At 44.4% G+C, this 26,665-nt stretch overlaps 1 protein-coding gene across 1 annotated transcript; it reads left to right on the top strand.

Annotated features, from left to right (window-relative positions):
* Positions 1-6,161: 6,161 nt before the first annotated feature.
* On the top strand, positions 6,162-19,826 carry LOC108941081 (short transient receptor potential channel 4-like). The gene is made up of 10 exons (XM_018763548.2): positions 6,162-6,783; positions 13,464-13,982; positions 14,838-15,174; positions 15,492-15,631; positions 16,054-16,322; positions 16,507-16,702; positions 17,352-17,546; positions 17,641-17,682; positions 17,982-18,071; positions 18,666-19,826. The coding sequence occupies exons 1-10, from the start codon at positions 6,409-6,411 to the stop codon at positions 19,140-19,142; spliced, it is 2,640 nt and encodes an 879-aa protein (XP_018619064.1). The 5' UTR covers positions 6,162-6,408; the 3' UTR covers positions 19,143-19,826.
* Positions 19,827-26,665: the final 6,839 nt, after the last annotated feature.

Below are 26,665 nucleotides of genomic sequence, written 5' to 3'. Positions count from 1 at the left end.
TAATAATAATAACGTAAATGGCTTGGGTGGTGAGAACACCCTAGCTATATGTAAAGTAAAGCAAAGGTGTGAGAGCACATGAAAGCTTACCAAAATACTTTTTCTATTTTTTGGGACTTAAGCTTTCGTGTGCTCTTCGATCTTTGCTTTGCTATGAGATTATTACAAAAAAGACGTTAAAGTGCGTCTTGTGCATTGGTCATTTTCCGTATGAGGTGAACATGAATCATTCGGAATCCTTCCTATAAAATGCTGTTTTCATTTAACATTTGAAATACATCTTTTAAAATAATGTTAGTAAATGGTAATTTAATATAATGGTGCCTTAATGATACTGCACTTTTTTTTATCTCTGTGTGATATTTGCATTATTAAACAAGACATCCACAGTTCTGGTGCTATTTGATTCTCCATGAGCTTCTGAAGAGATTCTACGCCTCCTGTGTTAAATATTTTCACACTCTTTTCCCGTTGCTCTACTTTACTATGTGAATTTGACAAAAATCACAATGCCTGTGTGTGTGTGTGTGTGTGTCTATTACAGTTTGCTGCTGTACAGATGAGTGAATCATTGTAGAGGGTTTATTGTACTGTATCTAGTACTGTAAGTCACCTTGGATAAAGGAGTAAGTGTACCAGATAATAATTCACTATAAATTAATGTAAATGTAGATGTGCCCTGCTACTCAGCTGTCGGGAGACAAACAACATTCAGATTTGGCCCTTGTAAGTGTGAAGAAATCCCTTGTAAATTGAAGGAGGGGTATCATATGAAATCAAGTCAAATTCACTTAAATGGGTGTATCATCATCGGGGGGGTGACTGCAGAAATTCACCTACAGAAATTCTCAAGTGTACTTGAAAAACAGATTGACTTAAAAAAGGAAGTTGCACTGGATCCTGATATAATGTGTCTTACCTTACAATCATTTCATTTTTGATTCTGTTAGCCTTTTTTGTGGCCATTAAGGGCCCACTCAGAGAAGAGGAAATATTGACCATAATAATTAGAGGAACTCGTAATGGGAAATTTCACCAGAGAACACGCCTGTTCCGTATTCACTTAACACCCACAATAGTAATGAGATCCACTTAGCCCGGGATTTAATAACAATGGGAATTCCCATAATGTAAGATCTATTGCATATTAAGCGCTACAGATGGCATTAAAAGGACAAGTATTTGCCTTTAGAGCCAAAGTTCTTTTTCAAGGTTTAAAAATGCATGAAACCTTCTAAATTCATTAATGCGTATTAAATTATTCATTAATGTGAAAAAATTTGCCCTGTACCAATAGCAAGCAGAAAAAACTGCCACTGTTAAGATGTTTTTTTTTTTTTTACGGTATAATTGCAACAAAGCAATTTGTGATACAGCAGAATCATTTGAGTATTAAAGGAAGGTGCAATCATGGGTCTTTTGTCTGAGAGCCTCTGTGTGATCCACCACTCCGTCCTCCCAGGTTGTGTCCAAGCAACTCATACACACTGTCTGAAACCACTTGTACTGAGCAGGGTCGCGGCAAACCGGAGCCTAACCCAGCAATGCAGGGTACAAGATCAAGGGGGGAGGAGACACACCCAGGATGGGACACCAGTCCTTGCAAGGTACCCCAAGCAGGGCTCAAACCCCTGACCCACCACACAGCAGGCAGCAGTCAAACCTGCCATGCCACCACACCCCCTATTACAAACACAATCTAATATAAGAATGCAATGGAGTGAAATGTTATGAGTGTCATGTGCACGAGTCTCTTGGTCATAATAAAATGGTAAGCTGGGTCATAAGAGTTGAACACCGAAGTGCACCTCAGCTGAAGCAACCTTCAAAGACACAAACAAGTCCTTAGAGTTCGTCTGGGAAAGCTTAATGACTTAGTTACATTAGAGTGCATGCTAAGGACAATGTGACCACCCAGTCAAGATGCTGCTATGATATTTTTCAGGCCTTGATGACATTAAGCACTCAATTCTTTCCATGGTCACAGGATCAAGTCATTGTTGTCAGGACAGTATTGTTGTGAGCTGAGCATGCTTTCCAGATGTCTTTACACCACTGGGAGTTCACACAGAAATATCAACACAGTATTGCAGCTGGAATTCCTCCCATAGAGATATATATATATCACATCCGGAGGTCACACAGCTAACAGTTGCAGTTATGATCTCAAAGCTATAGAGCGTGAACACTTTGCATGAATCGAAGTGATCATAGGAAAAGTGAGCCCAGAAGAGATGAGTTTTAAGACCTTTTTTAAATGTGGACAGAGATTCAGCAGTTCTGGGTGAGAGAGGAGGTTGTTCCACCGCATCGGAGACAACCGAGAACCTTTGTGCTTTTGGACCATTTAATCAAAAACTTACTCAATAATCCTGGCAGGGTATATCCTGTTTGGACAGAACACCAGTCTATGGCAGGACACATGGCAATCACGCGCACAAAGTGCAACTGGGAGTCAATGCAGCTGAAACACGTGGTTTTGTGTTGTTAGGGGAAACCGGAGAATGCCAGTGTGCTTAGTTTTAAGAACAAAAAACATTTTTCCTAATAAAGCCCAGCTTACATGTATCAATATATAGCTACAAGGCTGAAACTCTGTGCTCATTTACGTTTGGAACTTTCCAATGCGCTCCTTTCAGAGCTCTCATTATCATCCAATTACAGTTACAATTGCGAATTACAATGACGCTTCGAATCACGTGGTTTCGTCTGCATGCGCTGCGAGCGCGCGCTGTTGTTTTTATCGCTGATGCTGTTTCGGCAGTCGTTGATTTTGTCAAATTTTCTTGTGTTTTAGCTACAATATTGTGGTAATTAGTATTTGTGAACCTGTATCAATAACATTAAAATAAACATAATTTTGGTGTAGTTCTTAAACGCTTTTACTTCGAATTCTATTATTTTCTTACCGAATTCTCACTTAATGAAACTACTTAGGCTGTGTGTATGCGTATGATATTGCAATTTAGAGGTGTCATTTTAATTTTGCTAGTTATTTATGTCACTACATTCAGTGATATAGGGAAATTACGATTTACGAGTAATCCATGGATTAGTACAAAATACTAAGGATTCTGTATGGTCTGGTATTGGGGCGGTGACACCACTTATCATTGTTTTACATTCACGTCTACATTTATTCATTTAGCAGACGCTTTTCTCCACAGCGGTACATAAGTAAAAATAATCAAAAGTGCATTTCACCAGCAGATGGAGAGATACGGACGCAGATACGGACGGAGACACGTGACCCTCATAGTGCAATTTATGACAGTACCACTGTTTTAACACTACATGCAGAAGGGTTGCTGGATGTAGGACTGGTAGCGTATAGAGCTGGTAGGAGGACAAAGTACTTGTAACAAATAATGTAATGTATGGAGTAGATTGGGAAAGAAATGTGTCAGGAAGAGGTGCGTTTTGAGACCCGTCTTGAAAGTTGCGAGGGATTCAGCAGTTCTGAGAGGCAGATCGTTCCACGTCATTCGAGAAAGGACGGAGAACCTTCTCTGTCTTTTGATTATTTATTATACGCATTCAAGATAGCAACCCTTCCAGTGAAATAAAATTGAACATTAGTCTACTACCCGCTGCCCTAATAAAAAAAAAATGTTCTTCTTTTAATAATGTCAACTTCATTTGCGTGTTATCAATAGTGTAAGGCCCATATTTCTGAGGATGTCGGCTGAACGTGGGACAAAACTTCAGCAGGTTGCACAGATTGATGCAAATACTGATCCAATTTATGGACAATGAAAAGAAATGTATGGAAATGACGCGAGCTGAAGTACCGCTCTTTACTACGAGCTGCCTTATTTAGATAGAAAGCGAAAGCACTGCACCCGCCCCCCCTGCCATGCGTGACAACTTAGTAAAGTCTCGTCCATCTCCAAGCCTAGTCGTTCGGAAGGCAACTCGTCGCGTTCGAGTCTCCGTCTCGAGCTGCTTTCCCCCGGGGTCCCTGTCGCGAGGAGCAAGAGAGCGACGATGAGTGACGGGGGTCGATGATCATCATGATGACTCCAGCCGCGATCTCCTTCATCCCATCGGTGCGGTTCTCTAAGGAGAGGATGGAGATGCTCCGCCGATGTCGTGCAACTGCCGCGCGCCTCCTCCCCGCGCTCTGAGTAAGTGCTCAACTTCTGCACCATCTCGCCGCGTGTTCGTAAACTTCGTGCAACGTATGTGAACTGGAAGAGCGTGACATGATCGCCTCCTTTCATGTTGGTTCAGTTCATTGTGTGTCTCTGTGTGTGTTTTGCAAATTTTCTTTAAATCATGTGGCGTCCGCTTAGTGACGTAAATTCGTCCTAATTCATCGTGATTCATTTTTTTCTAAAAGCACCAACAGCGATGTAAGTACACGTTTTCCTTCAACTATGACTATTAATTAATTGTAGTGCAATTAATTATGCATCCACCCAGTTCCAATACCGCTTGTCCTGAGCAGGGTCGCGGTGATCCGGAGCCTATCCCGGAGGCACTGGGTGTGCGGCTGGGGAGGAGGGGTGGGGATATACACCCTGGATGGGCCGCCAGTCTATTGCAGGGTAGTGACATCTGCAAACACCCAGTGTACAGTACAGTACAGTTATCTCAGCTGAGCAGCTACACGTTTCAAAGTGACTTCTTGCTGAGCCCCCACCTCAACTCAGTACTTCGCCCCCCAGGTCGAGACCCCTTGTCAGGTAACATCACCTGGTGTTCCTGAGAAAACTAAACTGATGGGTGCTGGATGTTACAGCAGGGCAGTGTAGTGTTTATGTTCTTTTTTTTGACATAAATAGCCAACCAACTTAAAAAACCACCAGAGCCTAACCTGGAGACATTGGGTGCAAGGCTGAGGGGGTGGGGGGGCACACCCCAGACAGGGCCACAATAATGCACCCGGGTACACAGCTGGGGGAAAGTACTGGAGCAATTTCAGGGCAAGCACCTCGCTCAAGGGTACTATAGCTGGAGGCAGGGATCAAACCAGCCACCTTCAGAGCCAAAGGAAGCTGCTCCAACCACGATGCCACCAGGCAACCCTTACCATAAGTTATTTTTTATACTCAAAACATGTTCAAGCATCAGTGTGAGTATTTTGACACCTCATTTTCTAATAGGGTTTTGTTTTGCTGAAGATCCTTTGTACCAGGGCTAGTGGTGGGGGGGCTGACCCCACCACCCAAGTACACACAAACTGTGTACAACTGCTTGTCCCAAGTGGTGTCAAGGCAAGCCAGAGCCTAACCCAGGAACACAGGATACAAGGCCGAAGGGGGAGAGGACACACCCAGGATGGGATGCCAGTCCATTGCAAGGCACCCCAAGCAGGCCTCAAACCCCAGACCCACCATAGAGCAGTCCCCGAGCAAACCCAGTGCACCACTGCACCCCTCCACCCAAGTATAGTGTTTCCTACTGTGTAACTAAATTCCCACCCATTACAAGTGATTGTCCCCAAGTCCAGCAGTGTAGAACTGAGCTAACCTTGTATCGCTGCTGTCCTTTAGTTGAAGTGGAAGTCGGTTTTACTTTGATTCTCATAATACTCCTCTTAATACATTATTATAATTTGTGGTAACCAAGGAGCTTTTATAGAAATATTTGTTATATTTATAAATATTTGGTGATCACTTATAATAGAAAATATAACATTTGCAGCAGCTTAAATAGGATTAATTCTTGAGAATGTCAATTTCTTCTGTCATCTGTTAGGTGGGAAAATGGAATCAGCTGAACTCTCCACCCTAAATTGTTATATTTGATTTAAGGAGGTACAAACTGTTTTTCTCAGACAGCACTGTGATAGGTTACAATTTTCCGACTTTGCGCAGCACAACTGGATATTTACAGAGGCATCTTATCGCAGGTGCAAATGTAAGCATTTTACTAGGACAACTACACTCATACTACTTGTACCACAGCAACCTTCTGGTAAAAAGTGCAGTTTCTCAACTGCTACATTACTTATACACCCAAAGGTATTATGAATGGAGAAATATCACTGAAGGGTGAAGTAATTTCCTGGAACCAGTTTGGTTGCTATCAGCCATAGTAGTTTCCTGATGGAATGTATCCCTTAAGATGTTTACTGCCGTGAGATCCCAGGGGTGAGCCACACCTCTAATCTACAAGTAACCAGATGCAATTAAGGGCACAAACTCCGTGCCCTGTTGGGAAAACAGTGCTGGTTTATGGAATAACAGCCCCTTTTTTCTCATTTGCTGGGAAGTGACATGACAGGGTCAGAAACTGCGGCACACCAGAGCAGACAGGGAAGAGTGGAATAACTTGAGTGCTGGCTGAGCAGTTTTCTTCCTTCACATCTCCTCTTCCAATGTCCCTGCCCCAGCAGCTCTGCTGTTCTTCTTGTTCTCCTTCTGCCTTGCTCCAGCACCACGGGATGGCCTAGCAGCGATCATGAACCTGTACTATTGGAAGAGAAACAGCTCGTCCCAACAGGACCGCATCCCGCTGCGTGTTGTGCGGGCCGAACCAGAGCTGTCGCCCCTGGAGAAGGCCTACCTGAATGCTGTGGACTGCGGTGATTACGCCAGCGTCAAACAGGCTCTGGAGGAGGCTGAGATCTACTTCAAGATCAACATCAACTGTGTGGACTCCCTGGGCCGCACGGCGCTGCTCATCGCCATTGAGAACGAAAATCTGGACATCATCCAGCTACTGCTCTCCTACAATGTATATGTGGGGGATGCCTTGTTGCACGCCATCCGCAGGGGGGTGGTGGGTGCCGTAGAGTTGCTGCTCAACCATAAGAAGCCAAGCAAGGAGAAAAAGGTAGGGAACCCTGAAAGGTCTTATTTTTTTAAACCGAATCATCATTTGGTGAAATTTGCAAGATCTGTAACCACTGGTGATTCGGAAGAGGCAGACTGATACCAGTCACAGGTGCGGTCGGTACGACAAAATGTGTTTTGCTAATGAAAAGTATTTTTTACTCGAGTCATTTGGAGTCATGGACGGCATGGTGGCACAGCAAATAGTGCTGCTGTCTCACAGCACCTGGGTGTTGTGAAAGGAGGTAGGGTTGATCCCCGCTTAGTCTGTGTGGAGTTTGCATGTTCTCTGGGTTTCATCTGGGTGCTTTAAAAAATCTTTAAAACTGGATGGTCTGATATAGTTTCAAAGTTCACCGGGTGGCGCAGTGAGTAGTGCTGCTGTCTCACAGCACCAGGGTGATGCAAAAGGACAGGGGTTCGATCCCCGCTCAGTCTGTGTGGCGTTTGTATGTTCTCCCCGTGTCTGCGTGGGTTTCCTCCGGGTGCTCCGGTTTCCTCCCACAGTCCAAAGAGATGCTGTTCAGGTTCCCCCATAGTGTGTGAGTGACAGAGAGAGTGTGCTCCACTGATGTATGGATGAGTGACCCAGTGTAAGTAGTGTATCTAGCAGTGTAAGTCACCGCGGTGAATAAATTGTTTTTGGCTGAACACTACATAGAGCTTATTGGAAGTCGCTTTGGAGAAAAGCATCTGCTAAATAAATAAATGTAATCATTTATTTGACAAAGTACTAACTGGAATACATACTGATTGTACTACAGGCAGACCTTTGTCATCTGACCATTTTCTGGCACTAACAAATGTATGTTAAAAGAGCTCTAAAAATCTGCTTGACAGCATAGAGATTGTGGCACAGCCTCTCCATGTATCTGTTTGGAATTTAATGTACATTTAATTGTACAACTGTAAGTAGCTTAACAGTTGTGAGTTTCTTTGGAGAAAAGTGTCAGCCAAGTGAAAAAATGTACATGTATGAAGCTGTTCTTGTAATACAAGCAGCTGTAAGCATAGATATTCTGAGACTGGAGGGGTTTCAGGTTGAAGAAGCAATGCATTTATTAATTTAGCAGATGCTTTTCTCCAAAGCGACATACATCTCATAGAAAATACAATATCTACATTACATTAGGAGAAAGAGACACTTAGATGCAGATGCGTGATTCTTAAGTGCAGTTAGTTTGTTACTTTCCACCATATGAACCAATGTTCATCGCACGAGTAGCTGCATAAAACTTTTTCCTCATATCCACGATTCCTAATCACCTTCCTAGTAATATATATATTTTTTGAGATATTTAAACATACATAAACATATATAGACTCTCAATAGAGTGTAGGGTCCTTTAGCAGGGATAAAATACCCAGCTGTATGAATTATTGATGGACAGACTCATCCACTCAGCCAAACCGATCATAATAAGATGGAACTGGATATGACATAGCAGGAGGAGTTGGTAGCAACAACATTTGTTCGCTTCTCTTTTTGGCTGCTGGAACATGACACTTGAGTGGCTTAGATACATTTAAATAGTCTCTGATTTCTTGTTATGTATTAAAAGAGAAAGAATCCAGACTAATACGATCCAAAAAACCCCTATGAAAAATGTAAACAGAAAAACGTTTACCCTGCCCAGAATAGGGTCACCGGGACCTACCCCTGGAGCCAGGTCTGGGGATAGTGTTCCTAGGCGAGTGCCTGGTGGCCGGGCAGCCCACGTAACTCAGCCGGGCTCAGCCCGAAAAGGCATCGTGGAGGGGCCATGTGGGCCCACCACCTGCAAGGTCCATCATGGGGGTCGGGTGCAATGTGTACCAAGCAGTGGGAGGGGGCGGGGTGGTGCATGATGTCGCGGTCCCTCGCAACAGAAACTGGCTCTTGGTACGTGGAATGTTACCTCACTGGGGGGAAGGAGCCGGAACTGGTGCGGGAGGTTGAGAAATACCAACTAGATATAGTTGGGCTCACCTCCACTCACAGTGTTGGCTCTGGAACCAAACTCATCGATAGGGGGTGGTCTCTCTCCTACTCAGCTGTTGCATGGGCTGAGTGGCGCTGGGTGGGTGTGGGGATACTCACAAGCCCCTAGCTGGCTGCCATACAGTTAGAGTTTGTCCCGGTGGACGAGAGGGTCGCCTCAATGCGACTTAGGGTCGCAGAGAGGAAAACTTTGACTGTTGTGTGTGCTTATGCACCAAACAGCAGTTCAGAGTATTCGGCCTTCTTGGAGAGGGTGGGTGGGGTTCTGGAGAGGGCTCCACCTACAGACTCCATAGTTCTGCCAGGGGACTTCAATGCTCACGTCGGCAATGACTGGGAAATCTGGCGGGGGTGACTGGGAAGAACGACCTGCCTGATCTAAACCCGAATGGTGAAATGTTATTGGACTTTTGTGCTAGCCATGGTTTGTCCATAACAAACACCATGTTCGAACACAAGGATGCTCATAAGTGTACTTGGTACCAGAGCTCCTTGGGCCAAAGGTCAGTGATCGACTTTGTAGTCGTTTTATCTGACTTGAGGCCACGTGTTCTGGACACTCGAATGAAGAGAGGTGCTGAGCTGTCAACCAATCACCGTGTGGTGGTGAGTTGGATCAGATGGTGGGGAAAACTGATGGACAGACCCGGTAGGCCCAGACGTTGAATGAGGGTGTGCTGGGAACGATTGTCGGAGGGCCTTGTCCAGAATGATTTTAACTCGCACCTCCAGGAGAGCTTCTCCCATGTCCCGGAGGAGGCAGGGGACATGGAGTCTGAATGGACTCTGTTCAAAATCTCCATTGTGGAAGCAGCCAGGCACAGCTGTGGCCAAAAGCTTCTTAGTGCCAGCCAGGGCGGCAACCCGAGAACCTGCTGTTGGACACTGGTGGTGAGGGAAGCCGTTAAGCTGAAGAAGGAGGCCTTTAGGGCCTGGTTGGCTCTGGGGACTCCTGACTCAGCAGACAGGTACCGGCAGGTAAAAAAGGCAGCAACATCTGCTGCTGTTGCAGAAGCAAAATCTAGGGCATGGGAGGAGTTTGGAGAGGCCATGGAAAACGTCTATAGGTCGGCTTCAGAGAGGTTCTGGAGAACCATCCGGCAGCTCAGAAGGGGTCGGAGGAGTTTCGCTCAGGCTGTGTTCAGCAGGAGTGGAGAAACTCTGACTTCAGATGGGGACATTGTCGGGAGGTGGAAGGAGCACTTTGAAGAATTCTTAAACCCAAGTGATATGCCTCCCTTACAGGAGTCAGGGCCTGAGGCTTTCAGGCCGTCAGAGTTCATTTCCCTGGTGGAAGTCACTGAGGTAGTTGGTAAGCTCCACAGTGGCAAAGCACCGGGGGTGGATGAGATCCGCCCGGAACTGCTTAAGGCCCTAGATGTTGCAGAGCTGTCATGGTTGACACGCCTCTGCAATGTTGCATGGACCTCAGGGACAGTGCCTTTGGATTGGAAAACTGGGGTGGTGGTCCCTGTTTTTAAGAAAGGGGACCGGAGAGTGTGTACCAACTATCGGGGTATCACACTTCTCAGCCTCCCTGGGAAAGTCTATGCCGGGGTGCTGGAGAAGAGGCTCCGGCCGATAGTTGAACCTTAGATTGAAGAGGAACAATGCGGATTCCGCCCTGGCCGTGGAACAGTGGACCAGCTTTTTACCCTCTCACAGGTAATTGAAGGGGCATGGGAGTTCGCTAATCCAGTCTACATGTGTTTTGTGGACTTGGAGAAGGCCTATGACCGTGTCCCCCAGAAAATTTTCTGGGAGGTGCTTCGGGAGTATGGGATACCGGGGCCGCTACTGCGGGCCATTCGGTCCTTGTACATACGGAGCGATAGCTGTGTCTGCATACTCGGCATTAAGTCAAGCCTGTTCAGTGTGGGTGTTGGACTCCGCCAAGGTTGTGCCTTGTCTCCACTCCTGTTTGTGGTTTTCATGGACAGGATATCAAGGCACAGTCGAGGCCAGGAGGGCATTCTGTGTGGGAGTCGGAAGGTGACGTCTCTGCTCTTTGCAGATGATGTTGTCCTTCTGGCACGATCACATGGATGCTTCCAACCCGCACTGGAATGGTTTGCAGCCAAGTGTAAAGCGGTTGGGATGAGGATCAGCACCTCAAAGTCTGAGTCCATGGTTCTCTCATGGAAAATGATAGCATGCCCCCTCCAGGTAAGGGGCGAGAATTTGCCCCAGGTGGAGGAGTTCAGGTATCTTGAGGTCTTGTTCACAAGCAAGGGGAGAAGGGAGCGTGAGATCGGCCGCAGTAATGTGGTCGCTGTACCGGACTGTAGTGGTGAAGGGAGAGCTGAGCCATAAGGCAAAGCTCTGCATTTACTGGTCGATCTACGTCCCTACCCTCACCTATCGTCATGAACCTTGAGTAATGACCGAAAGAATAAGATCGCGGATACAAGCGGCCGAAATGAGTTTTCTCCGCAGGGTGTTGGGACTTACTCTCCGTGATAGGGTGAGGAGTTCGGACATCCGGGAGGAACTCAGAGTAGAGCCGCTACTCCTCCACATTGAGAGAGCCAGTTGAGGTGTTTCAGGCATCTGATAAGGATGCCCCCTGGGTGCCTCCCTTAGGAGGTATACCGGGAACGGCCAACTGGGACAAGGCCCCGAGGTCGGCCCAGGACCCGCTGGAGGGATTATATCTCACAGTTGGCCTGGGAACGGCTGGGGATCCCCCAGGTTGAGCTGGAGGAAGTTGCAGAGGACAGGGGCAGCTGGGCCTCTCTACTCTCCCTGCTGCCACTGCAACCCTATTAGGACAAGCGGGATGGAAGATGGATGGATGAATGTGTTCCTGAGCCCCTAACGGTTCACCTATTTTTTTTCCACAATACATGCAAAGTTCTTGTCTTTTAAACACACAGAAAATCTAACTCAAATCCAAGTTCAGAATAAAAACCACTCTGTACATCATTAAGATGTGTCTCCTCCCCCTCCAGCCTTGTGTTGTTGGGTTAAGCTCCAGCTCCCCACAATCCCATATGGGACAAGTGGTTTCAGATGATGTGTGTGTACTGGCAGTAATGGAGGTGGGGATTGCAGGTCCTCTCACAATGCTTTGTTGCTCAGTGTATTCTGTTTCTGAACAAACTTCATTTTAGTCTAGTCTGCCAACTAGTTGTCTTAGTTTGCCAACTGTCAAGGGAACTTGTTTCACACCCCCTGTCAGTACACACACACATTTTCTGAACCGCTTGTTCCATACAGGGTTACAGGGAACCAGAGCCTAACCCAGCAACTTACAGCATAGGGGGAGGGGACACACCCAGGACAGGACAGGACAGGACAGGACAGGACACCAGTCCATCACAAGGCACCCCAAGAGGGACTCGAACCCCAGATACACTGGAGAGCAGGACCCAGTCCAACCCACCACCCACACACACACACACACACACACACACACACACACACACACACACACACACACACACACACACACACACACACACACACACTTTCAGAACCGCTTGTCCCATACGGGGTCACGGGGAACCGGAGCCTACCCGGTAACACAGGGCGTAAGGCCGAAGGGGGAGGGGACACACCCAGGACGGGACGCCAGTCCGTCACAAGGCACCCCAAGCGGGACTTGAACCCCAGATACACCGGAGAGCAGGACCCGGTCCAACCCACTGCGCCACCACACCCCCCTTAAATGAATACATGTAAATCTTAATGTAATCTCTCATGACACCTATAACCCTTCTGTGCTGGTTTGATAAATGAATGGAAAATGGAATCACACAAGGTCATTTGTAATGATATTGCCTTTTAATACTTTTTTTTTTTTTTTTTTTTTTTTTTGTTGCATTACTTTGAATTTGGGGGTGCGGTGGCGCAGTGGGTTGGACCGCAGTTCTACTCTCCGGTGGGTCTGGGGTTCAAGTCCCGCTTGGGGTGCCTTGTGACGGACTGGCGTCCCGTCCTGGGTGTGTCCCCTCCCCCTCCGGCCTTATGCCCTGTGTTGCCGGCTAGGCTCCGGTTCCCCGTGACCCCGTAAGGGACAAGCGGTTCTGAAAATGTGTGTGTGTGTACTTTGAATTTGAAGGGTGCAGTGGGGGGGGACCGGGTCCTGCTGTCCAGTGGGTCTGGGGTTTGAGTCCTGCTTGGGGTGCCTTGTGATGGACTGGTGTCCCGTGCTGGGTGTGTCTCCTCCTCTCCAGCCTTTCGCCCTGTGTTGCCGGGTTAGGCTCCAGCTCCCCGCAACCCCGTATGGGACAAGCAGTTTCAGATGATGGTGTGTGTGTGTGTGTGTGTGTGCGTGCATGCGTGTGTGTGTACTTTGAATTTTAAACTGAGAAGTATGGTTTTCCTTTTCCATTTCATCTTCTTTTAGCACTTTTTTAAAATCGCCATCATCATAGTCATATTAATGCACAGGAAGACTCTAATATTTGATATAAATATTTTGTGTTGTCACTTACTGCCATAACTTAAATTCATTTCAAATGCAACACCCCAATTTCAATTTTATTTTTAAATCCTGTAGAAATTGTGAAAACATTCATTTTTAATCCTTCTATTTCCAAAGGCAAAATATCGTTATGAAAGATTTAATTAAGACAAGGAAAACGTGGAGATTTAACTTTTTAGACGATATAAATATGATTTGTTTATGGCAGAATGCCACTCGAACATTCTTGAAGCTGAGTGTCATGTCTTTTGAAACGGTTGTGCCACTACAGGTGCCACAGATCTGGGGGGACAGGCAGTTTTCCTATTTCACACCAGATATCACTCCCATCATCCTGGCTGCTCACACCAACAACTATGAGATCATCAAGATGCTGCTGCAGATGGGTGTGTCAGTGCCCAAGCCACATGGCGTGCGGTGCAAATGTTTGGAGTGCTCGTCCAACTCAGATGCTGACAGCCTTCGCAACTCCCGCTCCCGCCTCAACCTGTATCGGGCCCTGGCCTGCCCCTCGCTCATTGCCCTGTCCAGTGAGGACCCCATCCTCGCCGCCTTCCAGCTCAGCTGGGAGCTTCTGGAGCTCAGCAAGATGGAGATTGAGTTCAAGTCAGAGTATGAAGAATTATCACATCAGTGCAAACGCTTTGCCAAGGACCTTCTGGACCAGACACGCAGCTCTCACGAGCTTGAGATGATCCTCAACTTTCGGGACGACATCACTTTGCTAAACCAGGAGAACAGCAACGACTTGGCCCGGCTGAAGTTGGCCATAAAGTACCATCAGAAGGAGGTGATCAGTTCTGACCTTAATAAATCTATGAATGCACTTAGAGGCCCTGCTATGCTTGAAGAAGCTTTTTAAATGTTTGAGGAAGGTGTTCTTGTTACTTCCAGTATAAACATAAATCAATGACATAGCATAAGCAGATTTTCTAAAATAGCATCCAATATTCTAGTATAAAGAAGACAAAGGTACAACTGTCATTCAATATTTATGTGCATGTGAATTAGTATGTAGTTGAAAAGTTATACATCACACCCTTCCTCCCACCCACCCATAGGAACTATTTGCTCTCTGAATGGCTAAACAATTGGAACAGTAGTTCTTCAGTGCCCCAAGTAATACATTATTGAAATATATAGCTACAAATGATAACGATATTTTTCCAAAGTGAGCATAATTGCGTGAAGAATATCCAGTGAAAGCAACAAATAGTTTTATGACTCCAGTGGGAGATTTCAGGTGCGATAGATTGACCAAATTTTCACAAAAATTCCAGCTGACACCCGGACTATGGTTTCAAGAATAGCTGTTATACAAACATCCATAATGGCATCTTAGAGATCATTACTTATCTTACTGATTGGAAAGTGCTATGTGAAATTCAATCAAATAGCAATTGTACCATGTCCTTAAGAAGAGAACTTATTGATTTTGAAAACTAGATGATTAGCAAGGCTAAGAGGAGGATATGTGTTTAAGCTTTAATTAATGCAGTCTTGATCAGACTGTGTGCCCACCTATACTTACGGTTTCAAGTATTATCTCATCATTGCATCTTCTTTCGGTCTGCTTGTGACATGATAAAAAGTAGAGTTTCAACACGTTTGCTTAATCTTTCTCTCTTTTTCTTTGATTTCTCAGTTTGTGGCTCAACCCAACTGTCAGCAGCTGTTGGCTGCACGCTGGTATGGTGAGTTTCCCAGTTGGAGAAAGCGCCACTGGGCAGTAAAGCTGCTTACCTCCATTTGCATTGGACTATTGTTCCCCATCCTCTGCCTCTGCTACCTGGTCGCCCCCAAAAGCCGCTGCGGCCTCTTCATCCGCAAGCCTTTCATCAAGTTCATCTGCCACACAGCGTCCTACCTAACCTTCCTCTGCCTCCTGTTGATGGCATCCCAGCATATGATGTTCACAGACAAATGCAACGAGGGACCAGCACCCACCATAGTGGAATGGATGATCCTACCTTGGATTCTAGGTGATACAAGATTATTAGGTTTTGACATATCGACGAATATTTATCCTAAGGGCCTTAGAACTTCGGCAAGTAACATTCAGTTGCTCTTCTTATGGAACCAAGATAATAATAAAAAAAAAAAAATGAAAAACAGGAATTAATTTTGTGTTAAAATTAAATTCAGTTCAGTGAGTTCAGTGTGTGTGTGTGTGTGTGTGTGTGTTCTGAGGGGATCTGTAAACATCTTTCTTCAGCTATTCAGCTTTCTTACTAGAATATTTAGACAACATCAGTGGTATTTAAATTGCTCAGTTAAGACTGCTAAAATTCTTCCGTAGGTTTTGTGTGGACTGAGATCAAACAGATGTGGAATGATGGACTGCAGGACTACATTGATGACTGGTGGAACCTCATGGACTTTGTCATGAATTCCTTGTACCTGGCAACTATAGCACTCAGAATCGTTGCCTATGTTAAGGTAGGGTGCTGACTGAAACATTATGCAAATAATTCAGTGTGGCATATTCCATACAGTGTACAAAAAATTACTTGAATATATATCGGCGGCACAGCGCCTGGGTGGCGTGAGGGGAAATGGGTTCGATCCCCTCTCAGTCTGTGTGGAGTTTGTGTATATGTGTAGACACATTGTGATATCTTCATAGTTATAGCACTGCAGGTGGTCCCCGATCGTAAGTCGAAAATGCATCTGTTACACCTGATACATACCTCTGCGTGACAACTTTAATGTGGTGCATCTAAATCATGTGGATATTATATACCAGACATTGGGATGAAAAGATGTGTAGAATATATGTTCTTTATTTGCCTGTCCTGTAGATTTGTTCTGTTAACATCTATGTTAACCAAAATGTGACCAGTCCTGCTCTGTCCTTCCAGTATAGGGGTAAAAAATGCAGGGATGACTGGGAGATGTTTCACCCCACACTAGTTGCTGAGGCCCTCTTTGCGATTGCTAACATCTTCAGCTCACTACGGCTCATCTCCTTGTTCACGGCCAACTCGCACCTGGGCCCGCTGCAAATTTCTCTGGGCCGCATGCTCCTGGACATACTGAAGTTCCTCTTCATTTTCTGCCTGGTGTTGCTAGCCTTTGCCAACGGTCTCAATCAGCTGTACTTCTATTACCAGACTCGAGCTTTCTCGACGTAAGTCTAACCATCTCTCCTTGGTAGTTCTCACATTTTATCCAGCATTTACTGACCAATCACAAAGAATTAAGTATTATACAGTCCTACCATTAATTGTAATTGGTTTTGCATTAGTTTTTTATGAGTGCTCGCAAAGAAATATTTCATCTTATATATTTCATTTTTAACTTCCTTTACTCAGATTTTTTGAGACCCTGCAGTCCCTGTTCTGGTCTGTTTTCGGGCTTGTTGGCCTTCATGTCACCAACGTCACAGCCAACCACAAGTTCACCAATTTTGTGGGAGCCACCATGTTTGGCACCTACAATGTCATCTCTCTGGTGGTTCTTCTTAACATGCTCATCGCCATGATGAACAACTCCTACCAGCAAATCTTTGTGAGTGTTGAACATCCACATCAAAGTGTACCTCAGGGTTTTAAAATATGTGTTCTACTTTCTCATGTAAAGTTCCAATAAACTATTCAAATCTAAATCTCAACTGTGAACTGAGGAAATACATAAATGATTTTGATCTACACGCCTGATTCTATTTACCTACATGGTTTAACCAATGCAACTTGGGGGTTCACTTATTTTTGCACCTGCACGACTTCTGTTTTTATTGTATCCACATGACTTTCTGTAAAGCAACATACAGAACTGGTCATTACACACCTATCGTATCTGGTAAGAAAGACTGCTTTTATTAAATAACCAGGTTGTGGTAAAATTAAGGGACACTGGGGGTTCACATATTTTCAAGCAGCATTGTATATGTACATGTTCTTCCCAGTTTATAAAGCTTCAGAACTATGGCATGAGATATATAGAGAAATCATACCCTTCCATCCAGCCATCCATCCGTTCGTCCATCCGTCAAATTCCAAAGAACATATTCTTTATCAGAGTAGGACTTATTTACACAAAACAAACATTTAAAAATGAGATGTATTGATGTGCTCAGTTTGCCTGTGATTTATTATTCTTTATGTGTAAAGGGAATTAGTTTTTTTCCTACATCCTTTGCCTTTGAATTTTTCCCTAGGATCATGCAGATATTGAGTGGAAATTTGCACGAACAAAGCTGTGGATCAGCTACTTTGAAGAAGGAGGCACTCTTCCATCCCCTTTTAATATAATTCCGAGCCCCAAGTCCATTTGGTATTTCATCAAATGGACTAAGAAGCACATTTACAGAAGAACAACATCAAAACGAAGAGAAAGAGATTCAGCAATTGGGGTGAGGACTTGAATGAAAATATGTAGACATTAAACTCAAATCCAGTTGGGACTTTTTTAATGTGAGTTTGTAATATATTTTTTTTTTCCTGTAGAAGCAAAATTCTGAAAATATCCAAATAAATAATCAGTATCAGGTAATTATTACTTCCATTACTTTACTCACCTATTATGTACTGAAGAAAGCACAACTGTTAGAATGTTTTACTTCTTAAGTCTAAACATTGCTGTCTTAAATAATTACTTTAAGTTATTTCAGGTTCTGTAAAACCCCAGACTGTTTGCAGATTTGTCTGCGACTCACTAAGTAGACGAAATAAACAGATAAAAGTACATTATGCATTTTCTGACTTTTTAAATGTTATTTTAAGCATGAAAAAGAAAAAATATTATATTTCATTAATTAAATTGCCTGTCATGTTTTCCTCGTAAATAGGAAGTCATGAGACATTTGATCAAAAGATATGTGGCTGCAACGATAAGACATGCAAAAACAGAAGAAGGGCTCACAGAGGAGAACTTCAAGGTACATTCATTTTTTTTTGTTTGCATTTGTGTGAGATGTTTTCTTGTGTTCCCATATTCAACATGCTTTGTATGTTTTTGGTTAGTGTTTTCCATTCTTACTGTAAAACCAGTCTTGTACAATAACATTTTTACAACAACATATCTTTTAATCCCAGTAGTGTCTCTAGACTTATAATAAGTGTAATTATGTATAATAATTATATTGATGAAATAGTGATTTTGTAATTATATAGAGGGGGGTGTGGTGGCGCAGTGGGTTGGACCGCAGTCCTGCTCTCTGGTGGGTCTGGGGTTCGAGTCCCGCTTGGGGTGCCTTGCGACGGACTGGCGTCCCGTCCTGGGTGTGTCCCCTCCCCCTCCGGCCTTACGCCCTGTGTTACCGGGTTGGCTCCGGTTCCCCGTGACCCCGTATGGGACAAGCAGTTCTGATAATGTGTGTGTGTGTGTGTGTAATTATATAGAATGTTATCTGGTGATTCAGAATTAAATCAGGTTCTCATTAAAATTTACAGAGCAGTAGTCTTCTTTCTGCTGATCTCACTAAGGGAACATTGTTGAAAGGAATCTTGATGGACTTTTTCAATCCTTTCAGGAACTGAAACAAGACATTTCAAGTTTCCGGTATGATGTTCTGGGCCTGATGAAGGAGAAAGGCTCATTTCTAAAGGAAGACAAATCTAGCAATAAAGAATCAAATTTGAAACATGCCAACCATAGTCCCAATAACTCCACAGCATCGAATGGCCAGCAGAAGGGCAAGCTGATCTCAAAGAACATCCATAGTAGCTCTTCGTGTGACAGGTCTGCTGCTCGATACCATCTGGCCTCTGAGGCCTCTTTTGAATATGAGCTGCCAGTGGGGAACACAACGAAACACTTGTTGAAGACTGTGGATGAGGGGGCTGGGACAGAGCAATTACCTGGCAGAGCTGCGGAGATTGGACAACAGAGAGACCAGAGAGTGGAGCGTTTGGAGGAACTCAGCTCAGCAACAACTAGTCATGAGCCATCTACTGAAGGTGCACCTCCAGAAACTCACCCAAAGCATCATAATACTGCAGCAATGTGAGACTGGCATCTCCATATGGATTCTGAAATAACAGCACAAAGTACCTCTGTCCTCACAATGTTGGATCTTTTGCTGTAAAACTGACAGAAAGCTTTCTCTGATCATGTTGCAATCAAGTTTAGCTTAAGTAGTTCACGGTTTTATGGAGGAAGACAGTGAAGTGTTTAAGTCCCTGTGGCTTACACAGAATCTCAGTCCTGAAAGTAGCCAAACCTTTCAGAGTTCTCATAACCGGAGAGTTGATTTGTTTCAATGCTATATGACAGATGATGTCCCAGAATGACTTACCAGAGTCAGGAAGATTCCTGTGTTTCTATGACTCGCACACAGTTTGCACAATTTAGAAAGGACCCCAGCAGTGTTATAATTCCCTGAGCATGTAGTACCCATTTAAGGAAATGTCACTATTAACATAGGGAAGCTAATGGGTTTACTTGACACAGCTCGTGATGCTGAGTGCATACAAGTGCATCCAAAATTGTCCAAAATTACAATTAATGTGCTTTTGATGAATGATTATTTGCAGACTCTTGCCAGCTTCTACACACAGCACCTGAACACTAAAAAGCTTAACCACTTCTGCATCTGTTTATTTGTATGCTGTAATAAGGATGCTGCTCTGTCCCCCAAAACATGTGTAGTTTCATATTCTTTTTCACTGAGTTTGTTAAGGTCAGGTTTTAGCAATAGAGGACAGAAGATGGGTTTTTGCCCAAAAATAAAGTTTAGATAAGATTATCTTTATGCACCGCTGTTTGAAAGTTCGGGGGGTGCGGTGGCGCAGTGGGTTGGACCGGGTCCTGCTCTCTGGTGGGTCTGGGGTTCAGGTCCTGCTTGGGGTGCCTTGCGGCGGACTGGCATCCCATCCTGGGTGTGTCCCCTCTAGCCTCATGCCCTGAATTGCTGGGTAGGCTCTGGCTCCCTGCGACCCCATATGGGACAAGCAGTTTGGAAAATGTGTGTGTGTTTGAAAGTTTGTGAACTCCTTGTGTCTTACCAAAAAAAGGTTATTTGATGAGAAGCAGTCTTTCTCATTTGATGTAATAGGTGTGTAATCACTGTTTCCATATGTTGCTTTAGAGGAAATCATATGTGTAGTAGTAAAATGGAAGTAGTGCATGTGCAAAAATAAGTGAACCTCAAGTTGCATTGGTTAAACCAGTTAGGTGTCTAAATCCAATCAACCAATGTCAACAACCACTCATCCTGAGCGAGGTCGCAGAGAGCCGGAGCCTAACCCGGCAACACAGGGTGCAAGGCTGAAGGGACACACCCGGGAGGGGGGGCCTGTCCGTTGAATGGCGCCCTAAGCAGGGCTCGAGCCCCACACCTGCCCCACAGCGGGCACCGGCCAAACCCGCCGTGCCACCACACCCCCCTGGTGTCATAATCATTTATTCATTTTATAAGTTTATTTTAATATTTTATTCAAGAATAATAGCCTTATCTAAAACAGTTCACATACTTTCAAGGAACATTGTGTATGCAAGCTTTGATAAAGAATAATTCTGCCATTTTCTCTGGAAAATAGCTGTATGAAACTGAAGGAGGGAGTGCGGTGGCGCGGTGGGTTGGACTGGGTCCTGCTCTTCGAGTCCCACTTGGGGTGCATTGTGACAGACTGGTTTCCCATCCTGGGTGTGTCCCCTCCCTCTCCAGCCTTACACCCTGTGTTGCCAGGTTAGGCTCCGGCTCCCTGTGACCCTGTATGGGACAAGCAGTTTCAGACAATGTGTGTGTGTGAAACTGGAGGAGCGTCACATGCTGCCAGGCAGTGATGTTCAAGTCTGTGACTGCAGGCAGCTCTCTTACCTCAGCTAGAGTAAATGCCACTGTGCAACATGGCAAACTGTTGTGCATTTCATCATAAACTCTGATTACAGCTGGTGGATGATGTAGCTACATGTCAAACCATGACTTCAGCTTTATGTCCCAACTTAACCTCAGGCAGAGAGTCAGTGAACATACACTGGAGACTAAGAATGTTTTTTTTTCAGTTTTTCCTGTCACAGAATGCACTGTTCCTCATATCAGAAGAGAGCAAAATGAAAGCTCAGCTTAATTTCAGATACACTGCTGTATGGAAGCTTAATCAACTCTAGTAAATCTTATCAGTCAAAACTAAATAAATAACTAAACATGTGATACCGAGTTCTCACCAGACTAAGAGTACTTTTGTGCAAATGTCATTGTAATACAGTATTGTGGCTTGTTTAACACTTATTATTCATTCCACTCTTTTTTCTCTTTAATATATAATTATCAGAGGTTATTAAACCATAGTCCTGGCAAACCCCTTTGTGTATTTGTTTTTGTGATAATCGATCTTATAATTGTTTTGAAAGATAAGAAAAAAAATTAAATATTCACTATTTCCATTCATCATCCATCCTTCTAGAATAACCGCTTGTCCCGTACAGGGTTGACATGGCCAAAACGCCTATCTTGTAAGCAAAAGGCATAACACAGGTTACACCCTGGTCAGGATGTCAGTCTGTCACAAGGTAATCTCACACACACACACACACACACACACACACACACACACACACACACACACACACACACACACACACACACACAAAAGAGGAAATTTAGAGTCACCTGTTCACCTGAAGAACATGTCTTTGGATTTTGGGAGGAAACAAGAGTACCAGGAGGAAATCCAAGAAAACATGGGTGACCATGCAGACTTCATACAGACTGAACTAGACTTGGTTTGAACCGACTGCCCCAGAGCTGTAAGGAACCATTTACCCATATGCCACTCCATATTAGGAATATTGAAATGAAAATTGGAGAATTCTCTAAATGTTACATCCCCTATTACAATAACATTGATTCAGTTTCATCTACATGTATGGTGTAATTTGTAATGCATAAATTGTACTTTTGCTGAGATGTACGTCGCTTTGGACAAAAGCGTCTGCTAAATGAATAAATGTAAATGTAAAAGTAAGTATGCTAAAGTCGTGTATACAGTAAGTTTAACTCATTTCATACACAGCTTGAAATTCAGTACCGCTCTGGTGGCCAAGAGACATTAAGCAGTCCTTTTGTTTTCTTACTGCCTTTTTCCTAGTTATGCATTCATGATGGTTTTGGAGTACAGCACTCCCCTAAAACAGACAGATGTTTGTCCTATGCTGGCAACTAATCTGAGCCAACCATTTGATGTTAGAGGAACTTCACAAAACCGCTCTGCAGCTGGTAACATAGTGGTTAAAGCTGCTGCCTTTGGAGTCAAAGGTTGCAGGTTCAACTTACTTCTCCAGCTGCAGTGTTCTGGAATAGAGTACTTGTCCTAAATTAGTCTGGTAAATATTACCCAGCTGTATAAATGGTTAAATAGTTGTAAGTAACTTTGGAGAGAAGTGTCAATAAAGTATGTTGTAAACAATGCATAGAAATAAATGTAAATCTTCATCCTCTTAATGCTTCAAAGACTGTTGGCAGTCTGTGATTTTGTTACACTGGGATGTCCAGTGTCTTCCTGTGCAGTGTGTTAACTTCATGTTCATCTGTGTCACATGTTGCAGAACTGAGATCACAACACTAGGTAATACAGATGGCAGGCATTTGGACAAATCCTGCTGAACAAATCTGTCAGTGTACGGACAAAAATAAGCCATGTAAGAGTTCAGATCCACTAGACTGAAAAAGTACCTTTTGCCTAAGGCTGTAAGTCACCTTCAACAGGTGCAAAAAAAATGAACAAACAAATAAGTAAACTGATTTTCCTTAACAAATTAGAACTGTGTCATGACCACACCCGCACCTCAACTGGCAGCACCTGACTTCAGTTAAGCACCTGACTTCAGTTGAAACACTTGACCATAAAAACTATCACACACAACACAACACAACACAACCCAACCCAACCCAACCGCTTGTCCCATACAGGGTCACGGGGAACCGGAGCCTAACCCGGCAACACAGGGCGTAAGGCCGGAGGGGGAGGGGACACACCCAGGACGGGACGCCAGTCCGTCGCAAGGCACCCCAAGCGGGACTCGAACCCCAGACCCACCGGAGAGCAGGACTGTGGGCCAACCCACTGCGCCACTGCGCCACCACACCCCCCCTAAAAACTATCACTCAACCATATTTCAGTTGTGGAATCTCATAGAGACAACTGGCCTCCTTGGACTTATATCCTGTTTGTCTTCAGCCTTCATTCCTCTTCCTTGTTTCCCTGCTTCCGGCCACTTGCCTTGTCCTCTGACTTCATCTAAGGATCCTTGCTCCTGCTCTGACCGCAGACTGACCGACTCTTCTCCCTGACAACGAGAACTTGCCTGATCCCTTGGTTTCAGATAACCTCTCCTGCATATGGGTCCGACTTTCCCTGAGTCCCCTGTTCCACCTTGCCAATGGACCCAGCAGAGATTGAGCACCTGCAGAACGTGGTGTCCATACAGGAGACTCAGCTTGGCTCCCATGGCTGGAATGCGCTCACAACTCCTTATCACACTCATCCACAGGTATTTCTCCTTTTCAGTGTGTGTTTAGCTATCAACTTCCCCCATTTCCCTGGCATCCAGGCTCCAGCGATGTGCTTGCGGTCAATGCCTGCTTCCGGGGCAGTGAGGAGACATGGCAGGCTGTTAAGGACCATATCCGGCACAGCACCGACAGGTACAAACGCTAAGCGAGTTGAAATTGCCACACCTCAGCTTCCATCCAGGGCAATGGGTCTGGCTCTCCACCAGGGACCTGCGACTACGACTCCCATCCATGAAGCTCGGCCCGCGCAGTATCAGTCCCTAAAATATTATCCACCGGCTCACCCCAGTAACCTACCGCTTACAGCTGCCAATGCACCTGCAGGTTTGTCCCTCGTTCCATGTGTCATTTTTCAAAGCATACAAGACATCTCGACTCCAGGCCCCTTGTATGACCACGCCTCCCCTGTCAGGCCAGGTGGATGGCGCTCCAGCCTACACAGTTAGAGGACTCCTGGATTCCCAATGCCAGTGAGGGGACATGCGGTACCTTGTGGACTGGGAGGAATACAACCCAAAGGAAGGTGGCTGGGTGCCAGCGGGTAACATCCTTGATTTCTCCTTCATTGCCAACTTCCATCGGTACCATCCAGCTAGGCTGGCACCCCATACCAGGGGCTGCCCTCCTTCCAGATGTCACAGGGTGGCTGAAGCCGCCTGTGAGGTGGGGGAGTATTGTCACGCCATGGCTGCACCTCAACCAGCAGCAGCTGACCTCAGTTGAAACACTGGGTTATAAAAACTACCACTCTACCACATTTCAGTGGTAGAATCTGAGACAACTGTCCTCCTTGTGCTTTTGTCCTGTTCCTCATTCCCTGGCTTCTGACCACTTACCTTGCCCTCTGATTTCATTTATGGATCCTCACTCCCACTCTGACCTCTGATTGTATGACCCATTGTAAGTAGTGTATCTAGCAGTGTAAGTCACCTTGGTGAATAATGGGTGTGGGCTGATAAGACTACATAGGTTCCATGTCTGCTGAATAAATAAATCAAATTGATCAATTGACTTTTTGTCTGTTCCCTACAATGAGAATTCGCCTGATCCCTTGGTGTCAGATATGTTCCCTGTGCCAAACTGGTACATTTACTTTACATTTACTCATTTAGCAGATACTTTAGAAAAGTGTTACGCATCTCATAGAAAATACAATGTCTATTACATTAGCAGAAAGAGAGTGAGATGCAGATGTCCGATTCTAAAGTATAGTTTGTTTCTTTCCATTGTATGAACCAATGTACCTCACAGAAATAGCTGTATAAAGGTTTATTTGTTATTCAGCAATTATAATAAAAAGATTATTGAGCATAAACACACACACATTAATATGCACTTAAGAGATCTTTGGAGTCAAAACTGAGAACCTTTGTGCTTTGGTTTTGGACCTTTGGTGGGTGGGACTACCAAGCAGGCAGAGATAGAGGAGCGTGACACTCTGATTGGAGAATAGCAAATGATTAGGTCTTATAGATATCATTGATGCTTTTGTAAACCATAACCAGAGTCTTGAATTTGATCTGGGCAGTTGTAGGAAGCTAATGCAGAAAAACGAGGCGGAAGAGATATATGAATGCTTCAGCAAGTTAAACAACTTGGGCAGCAGCACTCTGTATCAGTTGTAGAGGTTTGATGGCAGTAGCTGGAAGGCCACACAGGAGTGAGTTGCAGTAGTCCAGGCGGGATATTACCATGGCCTGGACAAGTAGTTGTGCAAAGTCTGTTAGATAGGGACGGATCCTGTGGGTTTTATGCATGATGTATCTGCAGGTCCAGAAGATACGGATAGTTCATATTCACTGTGAGTAGTGTAATATGCAAAGCAACATTTTTTATATTTAGTTAAATAGTCAGTGAATTAGGCAATCCCTTAGATAAGCACAGTAACATGTTTACACACCCCAAATCTTGTTGCAGTTACACGCAAGTGTAAAACATGTGCGCAACTTTATATTGCTCCTTTATGCAGCGGGATTTCTAAATGGAGCATGTGTCCTGTTGTTCTCAGAAATGAACTGGGTGCCCTCAGCAGGAAACAGTGAATGAGGAATGTACTTGCTAATGGAAAATGTTATGTTGAAAACAACATTTTTTTCCGCCCCGTACGTGCTCAGAAATAGTGCCCCCCTGTCCAAGTACTTTTTTGCGAACAATGTTCAATTTGCACACAAAGAGACTTCAACCAACAATGAACTGCAGCTGCTGTTGTGCAGATGTCTGGTGAAAAGAGGCTTTGATACTTCTTGACTAAATTATGCTTCAAAAGCCTCTGCACTGGCTCATTTTCCTCAGTAGGTGACGCACTGTGTGCAGTAATGTAACAGGCACACAAGTAACATTAGTACTTGTCTCTCAGAAACCTTACTCCTCTCCTTACTTCAAAACTTTCTTCATGGCCAGAAATAGTTATTAATCATGTACAAGTTACACAATAACCCATTAAACTGTCTCTATTTAGTCCTCATTTGCCAAAAATTGTCACTGAGTCGACTGCCTCACCATTTTATCCTGAGGTCAGCGATGGTATTGGTTGTTAGGGGAAAAATACAAAATCTGAGGAGTGACAATCCATGAAGATAATTTCACTTCACAAATTCCCCACTTTTCTTGTCCCCCAAGATAATCACTTTTTCTCTGATCACATGTATTGCACTCAAATTTGCATATATGTAAACCATATACAGTGCTGCTGGAAATTCCTTGAACTCTAAACTATTGCAGAAACTATTACATTTTAAATCTTACAGTAAGCTTACAAAAATAAATACAATGACTAAATTACAATGATTGATACACCTGATTCTACTTAACTACTTCGCTTAACGAAAACAGTTTGGGCTTCACTTATTTTTGCACCTGAACTACTTTTGCTTTTCTCCTACACACATGATTTCCTGTAAAGCAACATATGGAATTGATTATTACAGCCTTATTATTAGAAAGTCTGCTTTTCATTAAATAACTATTTTGTGGTAAAACTAAAGGACACAAGGGGTTCACAAACTTTCAAGCAGCAC

This window comes from Scleropages formosus, chromosome 10 (genome assembly GCF_900964775.1).
Source record: "Scleropages formosus chromosome 10, fSclFor1.1, whole genome shotgun sequence".
NCBI lineage: Eukaryota > Metazoa > Chordata > Actinopteri > Osteoglossiformes > Osteoglossidae > Scleropages > Scleropages formosus.
The sequence above is the reverse complement of the archived record's forward strand: the minus strand, read 5'-3'. Positions and strand labels throughout refer to the sequence as shown.

What these genes read in the sequence shown, in the direction of transcription:
- LOC108941081 (XM_018763548.2), top strand. Translation starts at nt 6,409, where the DNA reads ATGAACCTGTACTATTGGAAGAGAAACAGCTCGTCCCAACAGGACCGC. An exon ending in GAATCGTTGCCTATGTTAAG is followed by an intron (nt 15,632 to 16,053) that starts GTAGGGTGCTGA and finishes CTGTCCTTCCAG; the next exon opens with TATAGGGGTAAAAAATGCAG. An exon ending in TCACAGAGGAGAACTTCAAG is followed by an intron (nt 18,072 to 18,665) that starts GTACATTCATTT and finishes CAATCCTTTCAG; the next exon opens with GAACTGAAACAAGACATTTC.